This window comes from Pseudophryne corroboree, chromosome 9 (assembly GCF_028390025.1).
Source record: "Pseudophryne corroboree isolate aPseCor3 chromosome 9, aPseCor3.hap2, whole genome shotgun sequence".
Classification (NCBI taxonomy): Eukaryota; Metazoa; Chordata; class Amphibia; order Anura; family Myobatrachidae; genus Pseudophryne; species Pseudophryne corroboree.
The window spans coordinates 209,134,328-209,151,402 of record NC_086452.1 but is presented as its reverse complement, the minus strand read 5'-3'; the positions used below and the strand labels follow the sequence as shown (position 1 = coordinate 209,151,402).

Sequence of the window (17,075 nt, the reverse complement as noted above, 5' to 3'; positions counted from 1 at the left end):
GCAGGAGATAGACAGTGAGGGGAGTGAGAGAGAGACAATGAGGGTGTCAGGAAGAAAGAGAGAGAGGAGCAAGAAAGGGAGGGAGAGATGGGTCAGAGGGAGAGAGAGAAAGGGGTGAGAGGAGAAGAGAGAGATGGCAATCAGGGAGAGAGAGAGTATAGAGAGAAAAAGAGAGAGAGGAGCAAGAAAGAGAGGGAGAAAGAGGGGTCAGGGGGAGAGAGAGAGAGAGAGAGAGAGAGAGAGAGAAAGGGGTGAGAGGGAAAGAGAGAGAGAGGGCATCAGGGAGAGAGAGAGGGTGTCAGAGGGAGACTGTCAGAAAGGTAGGTAGAACGAAAGAGAAGAGGAGCAAGAGAGTGAGAGTGTCAGGAAGAGGCAGACAGGGAGATAGAGAATGAGAAAGAGAGAGAGGGTGTCAGGGAGAGAGAAAGACACACACTAACAGGGAGAGAGAGAGAGAGAGAGAGAGTGCCAGGCAGAGACTGAGGGAGGGAGGCAGTGTATGGGCATGAGAGAGGGAGAGACAGTGTCAGAGAGAGAAAGAGGGAGAGATAGACAGTGTCAGGGAGTGAGAAGGAGACAGTGTCAGAGAAAAAGATTGTCAGGTAGAATGTCAGGAAGGGGTGAGGGAGAGAGAGGCAGTGTCCAAGAGAGAGAGAGAGTGTAGCAAGAGAGAGTGTCAGGGAGAGAGCAGGGGTAGAACTAGAGGGGGGAGTGAGCAGAAGATATACATTTACCGGCTGCTACAGTAGTTACGCCACTGGATCCACCCATTGGAGTAGATTGGCAACAATGGGTGGAGTGCCTCAGTTTGCCTCAACCAGATTTATGCAAGTTCTGTACCATGTAAATAAATATGTATGTTTTTGACCAATATACACAACTTATTTTTGTATTAATACCAAAACTCTCATCCACACTCTCACTATCTCTCTACTGTAGCCTTCTCGTGTCTGCCATCTCTTGCACTCATCATTTCTCTTATTGCTTATTCCCATAATCCATCTGTTAGTTCTTGTATATTTCTTTCTGCACATTTTCTATGTCACCTATTATTCACCTGGTTTATTGCACCATATGCACTTTTTTTTGCTTTTAAAATGCCAAATTGTATGCTATAGTACTGTATGCTGTTAAACTTCCAGTATGTCCTTCATTTTGCCTTCCCTGTGTTACACTACAGTATGTAATCTCTGTTATATGTGCTGTCTTACCCATAGTACAGAGCAGTGATATGTGACCATATAAATAAGATGACAATGATGATGATGATGAAAATAATGACTTTATTGGTTGAGCACCATGTAAATATCAGTAAAGGCAATGCAAGTAAAGTGAGAGAACATCTTAGTAGTCTGTTGTAAATTATTTTCATTTGAAAGAGAAGATCTGTATTTGTGTTAATGTTGACCGAGTTTTCCCTAAATCAGAGAGGTCACTTCTTTGCACGTGGAACAGAACTTCTGCTAATTCATTTCTTTGACATTTTATAGTCTGGCATCAACATGAATGGCAGCAAAGGGATCTTCATCATTGTTGCTGATCTGGAAGCGAGCATAGCCATCATTGCCTACACCGATTTGTCGACCAGTGCAGGAAGAGCCCTGTTTTTGTCCTGAGATTACATCACAGTAAGTACCAGCTGGAAGACCAGTATACAGGGTGGCATCTAAGTACCTGTAAAGTTCAACAGATGTTAATGTGTATTGTGTCTTTATGAAGAGAAACAATTATATCCAATCACTTCATATAATTATTGTTTTCTTTGTTGTCCACAAAGTCTGGAGTTTAGGTTACATTACGTGAGTTAACTGTCTATCTGTTTGAATATTTTAAACAATATTTATATCTAACTTTCATTTTCTCACATATTTAATAATTTGCAGTTTTAATTATAGATGAGCTGGAGGAGTTTTCCTGACTATTGGTTCCACATTTACTTAGATTAGATTCTTTTTCACCTGCAAAATATTTTCTCCCTTTCCCTAACTGTGAAACCTAACAACAGAATCATTATTCATCTGAATGACATTTAAAATTCACCTACCAGTCATCATTGTTAAAGACAATAAATCCTCTGTTTCCGCGACCAAATGCCACTTGGTTGCTTCCATTATCCCACCAGTTAGAGAAGGGCTGCCCATCCACTACATTACGAAATATCGCCATGTTCCTTAATAGAAAAATATCAGAATGATTGGAATGAGTTAACAAGGTATTCCTTTATTTTAACTTTATATACTTCATAATAAACCTTTACGACTGTACAATAATGCTCAACAGTGACTAAAGCACCTCATAGATGGCTACAACCAGGATCAGATTAACCATAGGGCTCACCAGCAATTTTGTTGGTAGACTGATGGGACTGCATGTCAGTTGGATAATATTTCTTCATATTTTTTAAACTGGTAGAGAAGAAGGGGGATCTGATGATGCAGCAGGTATTCAGTTTCAGAGGAAGGTGTTCTGCAGTGCAGTACAAGGCTGTCCAGATTTGTCATGGTCCAAACCGGCCTAAAGGGGGAACCCCTTTTAATGATGTGGATGGGCCACAAACAGACATGTTGTCATTGCAATACAGAGTATCCTGCGGAGCTCTGGAATGCTGTGTGCATTGCTCTGTGTCACAAGGAAGCTGCAATTTGGCAAGGTAAGTCTTTCTACGGTGGTAGACTAAAGGAGGCAGAACTGTAAACTGACTGGACAAGGACTGTGCCCTGGCATTCACTGGGATGCTGACTGTACTGTATGGCCGTCACTGGGATGCTGTCTATATAATATGACAGCAACTGGGATGTTGCCTGTGCTGTATGGTGATCACCGAGTAGCTGTCTGTGCTGTATGGTGGTCATTGGGACACTATCTGGACTATATAATGATCACTGGGATGTTGTCTGAACTGTATGGTGGTCACTAGAATGCCATCTGTACTGCCAGGTGTACACTGGGATACTTTCTTTACTTTATGACAGTCACATTGATCTTTTTAGTGTGTGGTGGATATGGATGATATCTGTAATGTATTGTGGCTAGGATAATTGTTTGATAATGCTGTCTGTGTTTGTTTTGGACCCAATCTACACTAGATTTGGTCCCACCTATATGAGGCCATGTTTTAATTTATTTTCCAGGGCAAATTTAAGTTACAAATATGAATCTGTCTACAACATTTGCAGATTTTCTCATTTAAAGGGAGATTTATCAAAGCTTATAGAAAGATAAAGTGGAGAGAGTTAAACTGGGTACAAACTGGTGCAATGTGTATCTGGACGATATAGTGGCAAATGGACCGACATATCATATTCATGGTACACATCAGAATGATTTATTGAAGGACAGAATGATCCTTTATTCCAGCCTTCATTACACTACATGATGCTAAATGTTATATCGACCTGTTGGCTGTGCAGAACAGCCGACAGGAAGATATCGCTAACAACTGCGAGAGCACACAGATTGGCCGTATACACCGATTGATCCACCTGATTCATCCGGAAATTATATATTGGGCCGATGTGGCTCCAGTGTGTACCCAGCTTTAAAGTACCTACAAATCAGTTCCTAAAAGTAATTTTATGAACACAGCCCGTAAACTAACCGGAGCTGATTGGTTTGTGCTTTATCTCTCCCCTCATTATCTATCTTTATGCTTTGCTAAATCTCCCCCTTTACTCTGAAAAATGTAATGTAAGTTACACAGTTTGACATACATGGACAAGCCCTTGTGGTGTTATTCTCACCATTCTATGATGGTTAGGCTGGTATCCAATTGCCTGTGATAATTTACCACACAGCAAAAATGGGCTAAAATGGCCACATAGTATTATCGGGCTATTCAATAATAGCACGTTTTTTACCTTACGGTAAATGATCTGTTTTCGGGCAATAAGGCATGGGATCTGGGTTAAGTTCCCAGACCCATGCTTTTTCACGTAAAAAAAGGGTCTTTAGAGAAATGCTTTTCAGGGATTATGCTTTGCATGCCTGAGGAAAGCCTACTCCCCAATAAGTGCCAGCGGTCAGGGGCTAATTAGATAGCCCTGGGTGAATTCATTAACTGTGGTAATTTACAATGGTTAATTGAATATCCCCCTTTATAGTGAGATTTTATTTAAAACACAAAAGTAGAATAATAAATATAAATACTGTATAGCATAAGAGACAATTAGCAGAAGCATGGTTTATAGACAAAGCTATTATTAACTACCTATACTGTATGTGATCGTTCAGAATATTAGATGCCAATATGAGATCATTTCCTTTTTATTATTGTTTCAACTTAGCTTATTGTGGTGATTATATACTATACACCTTCTTTTAAGATTGAAATTCAGGCAGAGAAAACACAAGCAATCACCATAGCCAAAGAACATGGACAGGTACATGTGGCAGATTCAGTGATTGACACTTGTATAGCAAACTTCAATGAACATTTTAGGTTTGTTTGTTTTTTTTAAAGTCGTTGACATTGTACAGTGTTTGAATTCTTATAATTTATCAGTATCTGATCATACCAAATTTTAATTAATTGGGTAAAATAGAGAACAGATACTGTAATAGTCTGTGGAGTCTGTGGTGTAGATGTTTATGCTAGAAGTGAAGGTGCAGTACAGCAGAATGGCATTGTGTTGCAATAATTTAAGCTGGTTACACTCTAAACGGTGTGTACCCAGGTGATGTTGTCAGTGATGGGACCTGCATTGGCAAGGACATATATACTTGGCGATGCCGGAAGCGACGAGTGAAAGCGCGGGGGGAGGGGCATGCTGCATTTGGCAGCATGGCCCTCTCTGGCAATGTCACCCATCGGACCTACCGGAGGTCCGACAGAGGATATCGCTGATGACATGCGGGAGCGCGCATCATCAGTGACATAGTGCATACACACTAGACGATGTGAATGATATGTTGAACGATCCGGCCGGATCATACAATGTATCGTCTAGTGCAGAGGATCTCAAACTCGGTCCTCAGGACCCCACACAGTGCATGTTTTGCAGGTAACCCAGCAGGTGCACAGGTGTATTAATTACTCACTGCCACATTTTAAAAGGCCCACGGGTGCAGCTAATTATTTCACTTGCGATTCTGTGAGGAGACCTGCAAAACATGCACTGTGTGGGGTCCTGAGGACCGAGTTTGAGAACCTATGGTCTAGTGTGTACACACCTTAAGTCTTCCACATGTGTGCCAAACAGCCAGATCTCAATTCACGTGGTCACCATTATCCTAAGCAGCCATGAAATTAATACATATTACAAACATAACCATTTTAACAGAATTAGATAAAAGTTAAATACTGTGTAATGGTTTTGAAACATATTCTAGGTTTAAAATTAATTGACTATATAAAAAAAATCATTCAAGGTTGCAGATATCAAAAATTATTATTCTAACAAAAAATACTCTGAAACCACATAAATTAATTATTTGGTAACATTTTTGTATGTTTTTAGCAGATATCTGTAGGATTTTAATACTTTTTAGCCAGACGGGTGAGATTCTGCATAGTCCTAATCCCTAAAATATTAGAAATATGGAAGGATATATTTTATCAACACAGGGGCGGAACTTTGGGAGGCAACGGAGTCATTTGCCACCGGGCTCCTGCTTTGAAGGGGGGCACCTCTCCTCCCATTCTGTGACACCATTGAAATAAGTTGATTGACAGCTGCCGCTATCTTTTCAGTGGCCGACTTCCTCACTGGTCCCTGTACCTTACAAATCACACTCTTCTTATAATACTGTAGATACACATTTTACAAGTGTCATACCCAGGATTAGAAACCACAACCTATTACACTGTAAGCAGACACCTTACTGATCAAGCTGTTTGCTCCTGTATAGGAAATAGGAGAATTCTAACTACAGGTTGAGTATCCTATATCCAAATATTCCGAAATACGGATTTTTTTGGGTGACATAGTGAAACCTTTGTTTTCTGATGGCTCAATGTACACAAACTTTGTTTAATACACAAAGTTATTCAAAATATTGTATTAAATGACCTTCAGGCTGTGTGTATAAGGTGTGTATGAAACATAAATGATTTGTGTGAATGTACACACACTTTGTGTAATGCACAAAGTTATTAAAAATATTGGCTAAAATAACCTTTAGGCTGTGTGTATAAGGTGTATATGAAACATAAATGCATTCTGTGCTTAGACTTAGGTCCCATCACCATGATAACTCATTATGGTATGCAATTATTCCAAAATACGGAAAAATACGGTATCCAAAATACTTCTGGTCCCAAGCATTTTGGATAAGGGATACTCAACCTGTATATGAAGTTACTTCTCTGACAATTACACATAACTTCATATACTTAGAATTCTCATGCTTTCTGTTCAAGAGCAAACAGCTCCATCAGTAAAGTGTCTGCTGTCAGTGTAACAGGTCATGGGTTCTAATCCTGGGTATGACTGCTAAGAATTGTGTGATTCAAAATAAAAGACAATGAAATGTATATATACAGTATATCATTTTTTTGTCAGAACACACTATATGTATATATATATATATATATATATATATATATATATAAAAGGTGTGTGTATATGTATATATATATATATATATATATATATACATACATACAAGGGGTAGAGGCGGCACTCACAGACTTTCAATATGAGTAAAAAGACACCTGGATGGGTGTTTTCTTACTTATATTGAAAGTCTATGAGTGCCGCCTCTACCCCTTGCATATATTTCATGGTGAGGCAGCACTCACAAGGAGGGCACCACAGCGAGTAACTTTATAACCGGAGTGTAGGGGCTCACAATTGCATATCTATGTCTATATATGCACACATACATACATATATTTATCTAAATATAGGGGGGTTAACCAATATTTATCTTGCCTCCGGGCAACTGGGATGAATGTACGCCACTGCATTAACATATGAGTAATTTTACATCGGGACACCCAGTTGGTGGTGCTTCCAAGAGTCAAAATGTAATAGTACAAAGGAAAAGAGAAAAGAAGACTCTTACAGATAAAGTGTCCCAACACATTGTTGCTTTTTGGCCAGGGTAATCTCAAAAAATAAAAAAATTAATAAAAAGTGAATAAAATAAAAATTAATCAAATAACATTTATTGAAGAAAATGGAAAAAAAATTCAAAAATGAAATGAAAAAATAAAATAAAATACAATTTTATTTTATTTTGCCGAATGGAGCAATACATAGTTTAGAAACGTTTCCAAATTGTGATTTTAAGGACCCTTTTTATTGCATTTCATTTTTGAATTTGTTCCATTTTTCTTTAATGAATATTTTTTCATCAGTTTTATCTACTTTTTATTCATTTTTTTTTCTTAATTTTTTTTTAATTAACCTGTACACACCCTCCTCCCCAGTATACATTAACCTTTACACGATAAATAACATTGAAATATTGTTTCATCTTGCTGCCCCCGGGTTTATTTATATATTAATTTGTTACAAATCCATGAGATACGATCAGAGGTCTCTACCTTTCTAAAACCTAGGCTACATAAAATAACCTCACACTATCTACAAATACCTCACCAATCCACATACTCTGTTAGGGGGCGCAGAACACCACACTCTGTTGTCAGTATTTACTGTTCAGAGTTTTTACTATTTGCATATCTTATTCTATGTAAATTACATGCTACTCTGAGATACCATCCTGTTTTATGCACGCATTTTCGCCTGCTGTTATTAGGATTAAATGTTTCATACTTTTATGTAATCAAAAAACACAGCCATAGTGTCAAGTGATTAACAGGATAGTTTTCTATCCAACATTGAGAATCACCAAACAAATTTTGACTGTTACATTTTTTTTTTATAGTTAGATCTATATTCATACAGGTCGAGTATCCCTAATCCAAAATGATTGGGATCAGAAGAATTTTGGATATTAGATTTTTCCATATTTTGGAATAATTGCATACCATAATGTGTTATCATGATGATGGGTTTCATTTACACCTTATACACACAGCCTGAAGGTAATTTTAGCCAAAATTTTAATAACTTTATGACATAAACAAAGTGGGTGTACATTCACACAATTCATTTATGTTTCATATATACCTTATACACACAGCCTGAAGGTCACTTAATACAATATTTTTAATAACTTTGTGTATTAAACAAAGTTTGTATACATTGAGCCATCAGAAAACAAAGATTTCACTATCTCACTCTCACTCAAAAATTCAGTATTTCGGAATATTCCATATTTCGGAATATTTGGATATGGGATACTCAACCTGTATTTAGATTTATATTATAATTAATATTATGTACATATCACGCTTCTATATTGATATTTGCCTGTGTTATTTGCACCTACACACTTATTATACAATGTGTGGCCTGCTCCCTCCCTCTTTCACTTTTATATTAATCTTATGACTTGTACACCAATGAACAGAGGATTACTATATCAGAACTAGAGATGTGCGCCGGGCCATTTGTGTTGCATTTGGTTCTAATTCATTGGTCGGTTTTGGATTTGGATTTGCCAAACCATTGTGACTGGCTTTGGATTTGAATTTTTTTTTTTAAATTTTCAAAAAAAGCTAAAATCCTTAATTTGGGCCCGTTTTTGCCCTAGAGTATTATTAACCTCAATAACATTAGTTTCCAGTCATTTGCAGACAATTTTGACAAATTTACAGCTCACGATGTTGTTTTCATCCACTTTAGCCCAAAGTCTGCAGCGAGCTGGCTGGTTTACTAAGTGACAGAGCAGCGGCACAAACACACGGCAGATTATAGCATGTCTATGAAGCACTGACACACAGCAGTGGAAGAAATGAACAGTGGTGCAGGATGGAATTGTCATTGGGACCTTCCAACCCACCCGAACAGTATGATGGATATTAAAAAGGACATGTACAGTTTAACAAACCAAGCCCTCTAGTGACAGGGACTGGTCTGTTTGGGCCCCCATAAAACAAGCTACCAATTGGCTTAAGGATTGGCTTAAGAAAATAGCTCTACAGTAGCTAGATGTCATCGTCATTGCCATCCTCACACTCATCAGTGTGCGGTGTAGTATTGTATGCCAGCGGCCAGGCTCCTTGCGACAAGCATACCGACGCTGGAATTCTGGCCACCGGCATACCGACAGCGTGGCTAGCGCAAAAGAGCTACGCGCACCACGCTATTTATTCTCCACCCAGGGGGGTCGTGGACCCCCAAGAGGGAGATAAAGTGTTGGTATGCCGGCTTTTGGGATTCCGGCGCCGGTATACTGTGCGCCGGGATCCCGACAGCCGGCAAACTGAAGACCATCCATCAGTGTGTATATCTCCCTCACAAGATATTTATTCATCCCCGCTGAAATCTACCATTACAGAAGTCTGTTTACTTTGACATAATTGCCAGGAAAGGTCTTCCTCATAGAATTTCCAGTTCATTTTGATGAACATCAATTTTACACATTTTGAGGAAGTAGCTTCCTACGCTGATTGCTGACAAAGTTCCCGGCTATGCTGAAAACTCTCTCTGAGTACACACTGGAGGGTGGGCAGCTTAAGTAATGCAAAGCCACTTTGTTAAAGGGCCTCCAATTTGCCTTTTTTCTTTTCAGTTCTCGAAGGCCATGGTAGAGGTGTCACAAATGCCGGGAAACTAGTTTAGCCCTGACCAGATGTCAAAATGTTATATTGACTTATCTGTATCACCACTAGGTCTTTTGGGAAAGGTACATTTTTTTCCTGACTGCTGCCGAAAAAACTGAAGGAGATGTTGTAGTGGCATGTGTCACTTGAGCTGCTAACTTGCTCACCAGGATCTCTTTACATCTCTTAAGATCTGGGTCAGTTGGAAAGAAAACCACAGCATACAACTTAAACCTAGGGTCAAGTACGGTTGTAAAAATTTAGTGATTTCAAGATATTGGCAACCGTTGGATCCTGGCGAAGCGAATCAAGTACTTGATCTACAAGTCCGGCATACTTTGCGGATTTGCTTTGTTTAATTTCCTCCTTTAATTTCTCCAGCTGATTTTCCAAAAGCCTAATTAGGGGAATCACCTGGCTCAAACTAGCAATGTCAGCACTCACTTCACAGGTGGCTACTACAAACAGTTTGAGCACCTTTCACAAGACAGAAAGTACTCTCCACTGCTCTGGGCTAAGGTACATTCCTCCTGCTCCCCCAAAGTCACGGCTTGTTGTATAGCTATGGATGACTTTTTGCTGTTCCTCCATCTGCTGAAGCATATAAAGCAGAGTGTAGCACAACAAACAGCAGCGTGCATTGGAGTGGAATGGCACCGAGTCCCATCCATGGCACCTTATATGGAATCCAAGTCCTGCAAGAATCTGATGCTGGGAAGATGGCGTTCGGCCTCGATGTGGAATCCGAGTCTGGCGGGAACACTTATGCTGTTGCTCGGGTGCACTTGGATTCCCATTTTTCATAGCCGTTTGGATTCCGTGAAATCCAAACTGCTCATCTGTAATCAGAACCTTATATCCTCATATTGAGATATCCCTATACTGTTTATAATACTGTTCTATGTAGGGCATGTTATGTTAAAACCAGACTACTGTTTGTTTATGTTTTGGTTTTCATTCTCATGGAGGAAGAAAGAGATGATACTTTTTAATGTTTATCAATAAATATTTAATGTTTTAATAAAAACACGTTATAAAAGAGTGCCCCAGCAAGAGTCGTCTTATCTCTTTTCCTTTGGATTTTAATACTTTTAATATAACACAATTTTGAATATATGTAGTGACTGAACTACTTACTTAATTTGACGCCATCTATGCTCACAGACCCAGTCATCGCCACAAGTCCCATCTGCATTAATAGGGACAGGTTTTGTGGAACCATCAGAGTAACTTGGAGGTCCAATCCATTCATTGACATCCTACACATGAAGGAACCATATTGAATAATTTTACTAATTATGGTGGTTTTGCCTATAGTCATTGTCAGGCTGAGGAAAGCAGTTTAATCTTACCTTGCCATTCACCCAGTTCCTTGGCCATCTGAAACTGGACATGATACGTGTAAACCCATAGGGATGAGCCAGCATAAAGCCAACTCCCATCTTGTACAGACTGCAAAGAAAGAATGAGTAAAAACAAAACTGATCCAGTATCATGGCATACAGTATGCTTAATCACTCTAAAATATGCTTACAGACAAAAAAAAACCCCAAACAAACAAAAAAACAATATTAATTCTGGTAATTTTAATTAGGACAGTGTTACATTTACAGATAAAGTATAAGCATCTTGCATCATCTACATTAAAACTATGTACATATATAACTACTATACAGTATATAGTCACAGAAAGTGACTTCAGACCTTGTATATGAATGTCACTTATTTGCATGTAGTTGCTATTTATTTTATATCAGTCAATCATACATAAGACTACATATGATATATTTTTCAAATATAGTTTTACAGAGCATTATTTGGCCATACTAAGATCCGACAGTTGTGTATATTTAAGGATTCTATGGTGACTTAGTTTTCACAATTTCCAAAAATATGAAATGTTTTGTAGTGATATTTGTATACCACTATGAGTATGTACCACTTTCCACATGCCTCTGCAAATACTAATTGCAAATTTTGTGGTATTCCAGTACATGTGTGCCACTCACCATGGTAAGTATCATGAAACCTTGGAGGAAAAAGTTTAAATGTTAGCTTGCTACACAATGCAGTACAAAGTATATTACACACAGACAATAATTTACTGCAGATGGAGAAGGGAAGGGGCCACAGTTCATTTGCAAGGACATTCATAAAAATAAGGTAGATGAAAGTACATTTACAGAGTAGAAGATCCTAACAGAATTTTAAAAAATAAAAGTGGATAAATTAATGGGGCCAGATGGGATACATCCAAGGATACTAAAAGAGCTAAAAGATGTGCAGGTGGCACCATTACCAGAATTATTCAACCAGTCACTAGATACAGGTGTCATTCCAGAGGACTGGAAAAGAGCAAATGTAGTTCCACTGCACAAAAGTGAAAGCAAGGAAGAAGCAAGTAACTACAGACAGACCAGTAAGCCTTACATCAGTAGTGGAGAAAGTTATGGAAAAGAAAGAGCATATCTATACTAGTAAGGCATTTGACACTTTTCCACATCGCAGACTGCTAAATAAATTTGAAGGCGTGGGATTGGATTAATACAGTTAAATGGATAAGAACCTGGTTGCAGGATAGGAAACAGACAGTTGTAGTAAATGGCGTGCAATCTATGGAGGTAAATGTTACCAGTGGAGTACCCCAGGGACCTGTACTTGGACAAGTTCTCTTTAAAATCTTTGTTGGTGACATTGCAAATGGTATTGAAGGGAATATAAGCATTTTTGCAGATGATACAAAGATATGCAACAGGGTAGACATGCCGGGAGGGGTAAAACAAATGATTGATGACATAGGTAGGCTTGAGATATGGTCAATAATGTGGCAACTACAGTTTAATGCTAAAAAGTGCAAAATCCTGCACTTGGATCTCAAAAACCCAAAGGTTAAGGGGTCTATTCATGAAGCAGTGATAAGAGCAGAGAAGTGAGCCTGTGGAGAAGTTGCCCATGGCAACCAATCAGCTGCTCCGTACAATTGTATAGTATGCAAATTATAAATGTTACATCAATGCTGATTGGTTGCCATGGGCAACTTCTCCACTGGCTCACTTCTCCACTCTTATCATTGCTTCATGAATAGACCCCTATATATTATACCAAGGGTACTATAATGGAAACTACTGAGACGGAAAGGAATTTAGGAGTCACTATTTCAAGTGACTTAAAGGCAGGAAAGCAATGCAACAAAGCAATGAAAAAGGCAAGTCATATGCTTGGTTGCATAGGGAGAAAAATCAGTAGCAGGAAAAAAAAAGTAATAATGCCAGTGTATAGGCCATTGGTATGGCCGCATCTGGAATACTGTGTCCAGTTCTGGAGGCCAAATCTCCAGAAGGATATAAATACATTAGTGTACAAAGAAGGGCAACTAAAATGGTGCATGGCCTATAGTACATCACAAAACTTACCCGGAAAGGCTAAAAGATCTTAACATGGAGCAAAGAAGGGAAAGGGGGACATGACAGCCACTTTCAAATACACCAAGGGTCTTAACAAAGTACAAGCGGAAAACATTCTTCAAAGGAAGAGAAGTATTAGAACTCAAGGACATACACTGAAACTGGAAGGAGACAGGTTCAGGGCAAATTTAAGGAAAAATTATTTCACAGAAAGGGCAGTAGATAAGTGGAATAGCCTCCCATCAGAGTATACAAAGAAGAGCAACTAAAATGGTGCATGGCCTACATCACAAAACTTACCCGGAAAGGCTAAAAGATCTTAACATGGAGCATAGAAGCAAAAGGGAGGACATGACAGAAACTTTCAAATACACCAAGGGTCTTAACAAAGTGCAAGAGGGAAACATTCTTCAAAGGAAGAGAAGTATTAGAACTCAAGGACATACACTGAAACTGGAAGGAGACAGGTTCAGGGCAAATTTAAGGAAAAATTATTTCACAGAAAGGGCAGTAGATAAGTGGAATAGCCTCCCATCAGAGTATACAAAGAAGAGCAACTAAAATGGTGCATGGCCTACATCACAAAACTTACCGGAAAGGCTAAAAGATCTTAACATGGAGCATAGAAGCAAAAGGGGGGACATGACAGAAACTTTCAAATACACCAAGGGTCTTAACAAAGTGCAAGAGGGAAACATTCTTCAAAGGAAGAGAAGTATTAGAACTCAAGGACATACACTGAAACTGGAAGGAGACAGGTTCAGGGCAAATTTAAGGAAAAATTACTTCACAGAAAGGGTAGTGGATAAGTGGAATAGCCTCCCATCAGAGGTGGTAGAGGCTAAGACTGTAGAGCAATTTAAGCATGCTTGGGATATGCATATGAATATTCTTACAAAGAACTAAGGTTCAAAAAGGGTTAAGATTACCTAAAGGATGAAAAAAGGGGCAGATTAGATGGGCTAGTCATAAAATGCGTGGTCCTTTTCAGGTCACAGGCTGCAAGTGGTTCTAATCTGCCATCAAATTCTATGTTTCTATGTTTCTAATTGGGCAATATATTTTTAGGAATTTAGTTAACTGGAATACTTTAAATAAACTCTCTCCACTGTAATATTGAGAATATCATTGCATTCGCCAATATCATGGGGCCCTGTATCACCCCTGCTAATTCTAGACTTTTATAATCGAACCACTTACTCTAGCTATGCCTTTATCATTATTCTCTGAGCTGCAGTGGTCAGGTAAGGAGCATAAGCTGCGTGGTCCTTTTCAGGTCACAGGCTGCTAGTTCAGGCTATAATTACATAATTTACCTAAGCAGCTCATAGTGTCTATGCGGCTCCTGTCTGCAACATCCATACCATAAGGCAATGCAGGAGCCACCCTATATGGGTGTCAGCCAGTGTCTATGGCTTTATAACTCTGTTCGCTATCCCCTAAAGGGTTATCTAGTGTTGCAGCTGAAGAGGTGTGAATAATGCTGGTCTGTGCTGAGTGATTTGTTAGAGTCCTCTCTCTGCAGATTGATGAGCTATCCCAGTGAAATGGCTGCTACTCCTGAGGTCATCCTTGCTTTACTTTCTTCAGCAAGGCTGCCGGGTGCCTGCTAAATTTAGAAGTAAAGCTTGCTTCCCCGCAGGCTACTATCTGCTTGTCTCTAAGGGAAGGGAAGGGAAGGTCAGTATAGGAGGGGAGGGAGCTGCATCACCACTCTCCCTTGGGCCTTACAGCAATGGGGACTCCGGAGCCACCTCCCTGGTTGCAGCCACAGGGTAGCCCATCCTCTGCTCTGCCCCGTCCCGTCCAGATGGAAACCACTTCCACTCTGCCCCACCTCCACTACACAGACACTGTAAGCCAAGAGGAGCACACATCACTCAGCTGTAAAGACCAGGCTGCTGCTTCTCTCCTGATGGGCACTGAGAACCAGTGAGTTGCACAGTACCTACACTGTCTCTCTCTTCTACGATGGCTCCCCAATCACCGCTCCTCCTCAATGGCTCACCAGCAGCATGAGACCCTTCCTGTTGGAGTTGTGTGTCCCTCACTGGAGCCGGCATGTGGGTGAGTGTCCCAATCACCACACACTAGCTATGCATCTGATGTCCCACTGCCACCAATGCAGCCCAGCTTCATTTAGTATGCTGTACATATAAAGGCAGCACTTCAATAAATAATAATGTCCCACTTGCCATTCATCTGCCTGCCCCCTCCAGACAGCACAGGGGTCCATGTTGGTGTGCTTAAAGGCACCATTGCCATTACAGGGTTGGGATACATATATATCTATATACAATTATTATTATTTAAATGTAAGTTTACCGAGCATCAAAGAAAGTGAGAATGGAGGCTCCTCCAGCACCGTGACCTCTCTGGTTATCATGGTTGTCTACAAAGACCAAAGCTCTGTTACTGGCCATGAAACCCCATCCTTCTCCCCAGTTCCTAGAGAGAGAATATACAATAATCAGAATACAATATACAGTAGTATGCAAATGTTTCTTTAAACTAGTTTTTAGCAATATCCTGAAATTCACTTATTAAACATTAGGATTCCACCATATAGTATCTTATAGTTATGGTTTGTAAAATATAACATTTGTATTATACTAAGGGCCAATTGTAACAGGGTGCGGGTTTTAAAAAAGTTCAATAATCACCAATATACCCCAGTATAAACCACACCTACATCCATTTCAACTGTCTGAGTTCCTATGAGCAGTATTTGTGTGGGATCATCACTATGTAGGAGTTGTGAAGGATGAGGGCACAGAAGCATCACCAGATACAGGTCTCTATTAGGGTACGTGCCTGATGGTCCTATGGAAGGAGGATGAACTTGGACTCCCTCTCAGATCAATAGGTGGTTTGGCATTTTAGGATGTACCGCACAAACCTCCTGAACTTATATGAGCAGGTGAGAGATTATTTAGAACCTTTGGCAGGCAGTAACTAACTATGCAGTGCCTGGGCTTCATAAATTAATGTGTGCCCTGCACTTTTTTGCAACAGGCTCCTTTCAGTCTGTGAGCTCTAGGATATTGGGGAGTATGCAGGCCTCTTTCTCAAGGTATTTAACTCAAGTGCTATCTGCCATGTACAAATTGTAGTATACACAGTACATATATGTCGTTCCCCAGTTGTTTGTCACAGTGGCAGGACCTGAAGGTATCATTCTATAGGCTTTCAGCATTCTCTAATGTGCTGGGAGCCATAGATTGTACCCATATTGGGATCATATCACTGCACTTGAGGGGGTCTGCACTTGAGGAGGTATGTTAATTGCCATAACTACCACTGGTCTGTGATGCTCACCTCCATATTCTCAGTGTGGTTACAGGTTATCCAGGGTCTTGCCATGAAGCCTATATCCTGTGCTAGTCAGCCTTATTGGCCAAATTTGAAGGCGGACACAAGCCAGAGGACTGGCTACTAGGTATGATGGATGTACTGTACAAAAAAAAAATTCTTATGCTGTAGCAGGTGTTATTCTGTGAATTGTTTTCTGGTCTGAAGAAATTATATTTATTTCTCACAAAAACAACAGGTGATTCAGGATTTAGCTGTCAAACTTGGCTCACGTCACCTCTGTGTAGACCACAGGGCACTCCACAGCACCAGTTCTACAATGCACACGTTGTCACTCGCAATGTGATAGCGTGGACCTTTAGAGAGTTGAGGAGCAGGTTGTGCTGTTTGGACCAATCAGCATGGATCTTGCTTTATGATGCCTGTAAATTATGTGACATAGTACATACCTGCTACATGCTCCACAACATCGCTCTGGGACAAGGGCATGCTTACCTTAGGGACATAGTGGCGAGATGTCCCTAAGGTTGAGGAGCCTGAGCCTGTACTATCTGAGTATGTGATGAACACAGACGGGGGAAATGAGGTGCGACAGGATTATACTAGAGATGAGCGCCTGAAATTTTTCGGGTTTTGTGTTTTGGTTTTGGGTTCGGTTCCGCGGCCGTGTTTTGGGTTCGAACGCGTTTTGGCAAAACCTCACCGAATTATTTTTGTCGGATTCGGGTGTGTTTTGGATTCGG

At 39.9% G+C, this 17,075-nt stretch overlaps 1 protein-coding gene across 1 annotated transcript in view; it reads right to left on the bottom strand.

Moving 5' to 3' along the window:
- Positions 1-1,321: 1,321 nt before the first annotated feature.
- The window catches only part of LOC134956898 (pancreatic alpha-amylase-like), a 126,945-nt gene continuing 111,191 nt past the window's right edge, over positions 1,322-17,075 (bottom strand). Inside the window, exons 6-10 of the mRNA XM_063938769.1 lie at positions 15,346-15,468; positions 10,969-11,068; positions 10,754-10,875; positions 2,045-2,170; positions 1,322-1,674 (exon numbers count right to left, since the gene is read on the bottom strand). Coding sequence (XP_063794839.1) covers positions 1,485-1,674; positions 2,045-2,170; positions 10,754-10,875; positions 10,969-11,068; positions 15,346-15,468 — 661 coding nt within the window. The 3' untranslated portion in view covers positions 1,322-1,484. The remainder of the gene's footprint in view (positions 1,675-2,044; positions 2,171-10,753; positions 10,876-10,968; positions 11,069-15,345; positions 15,469-17,075) is intronic.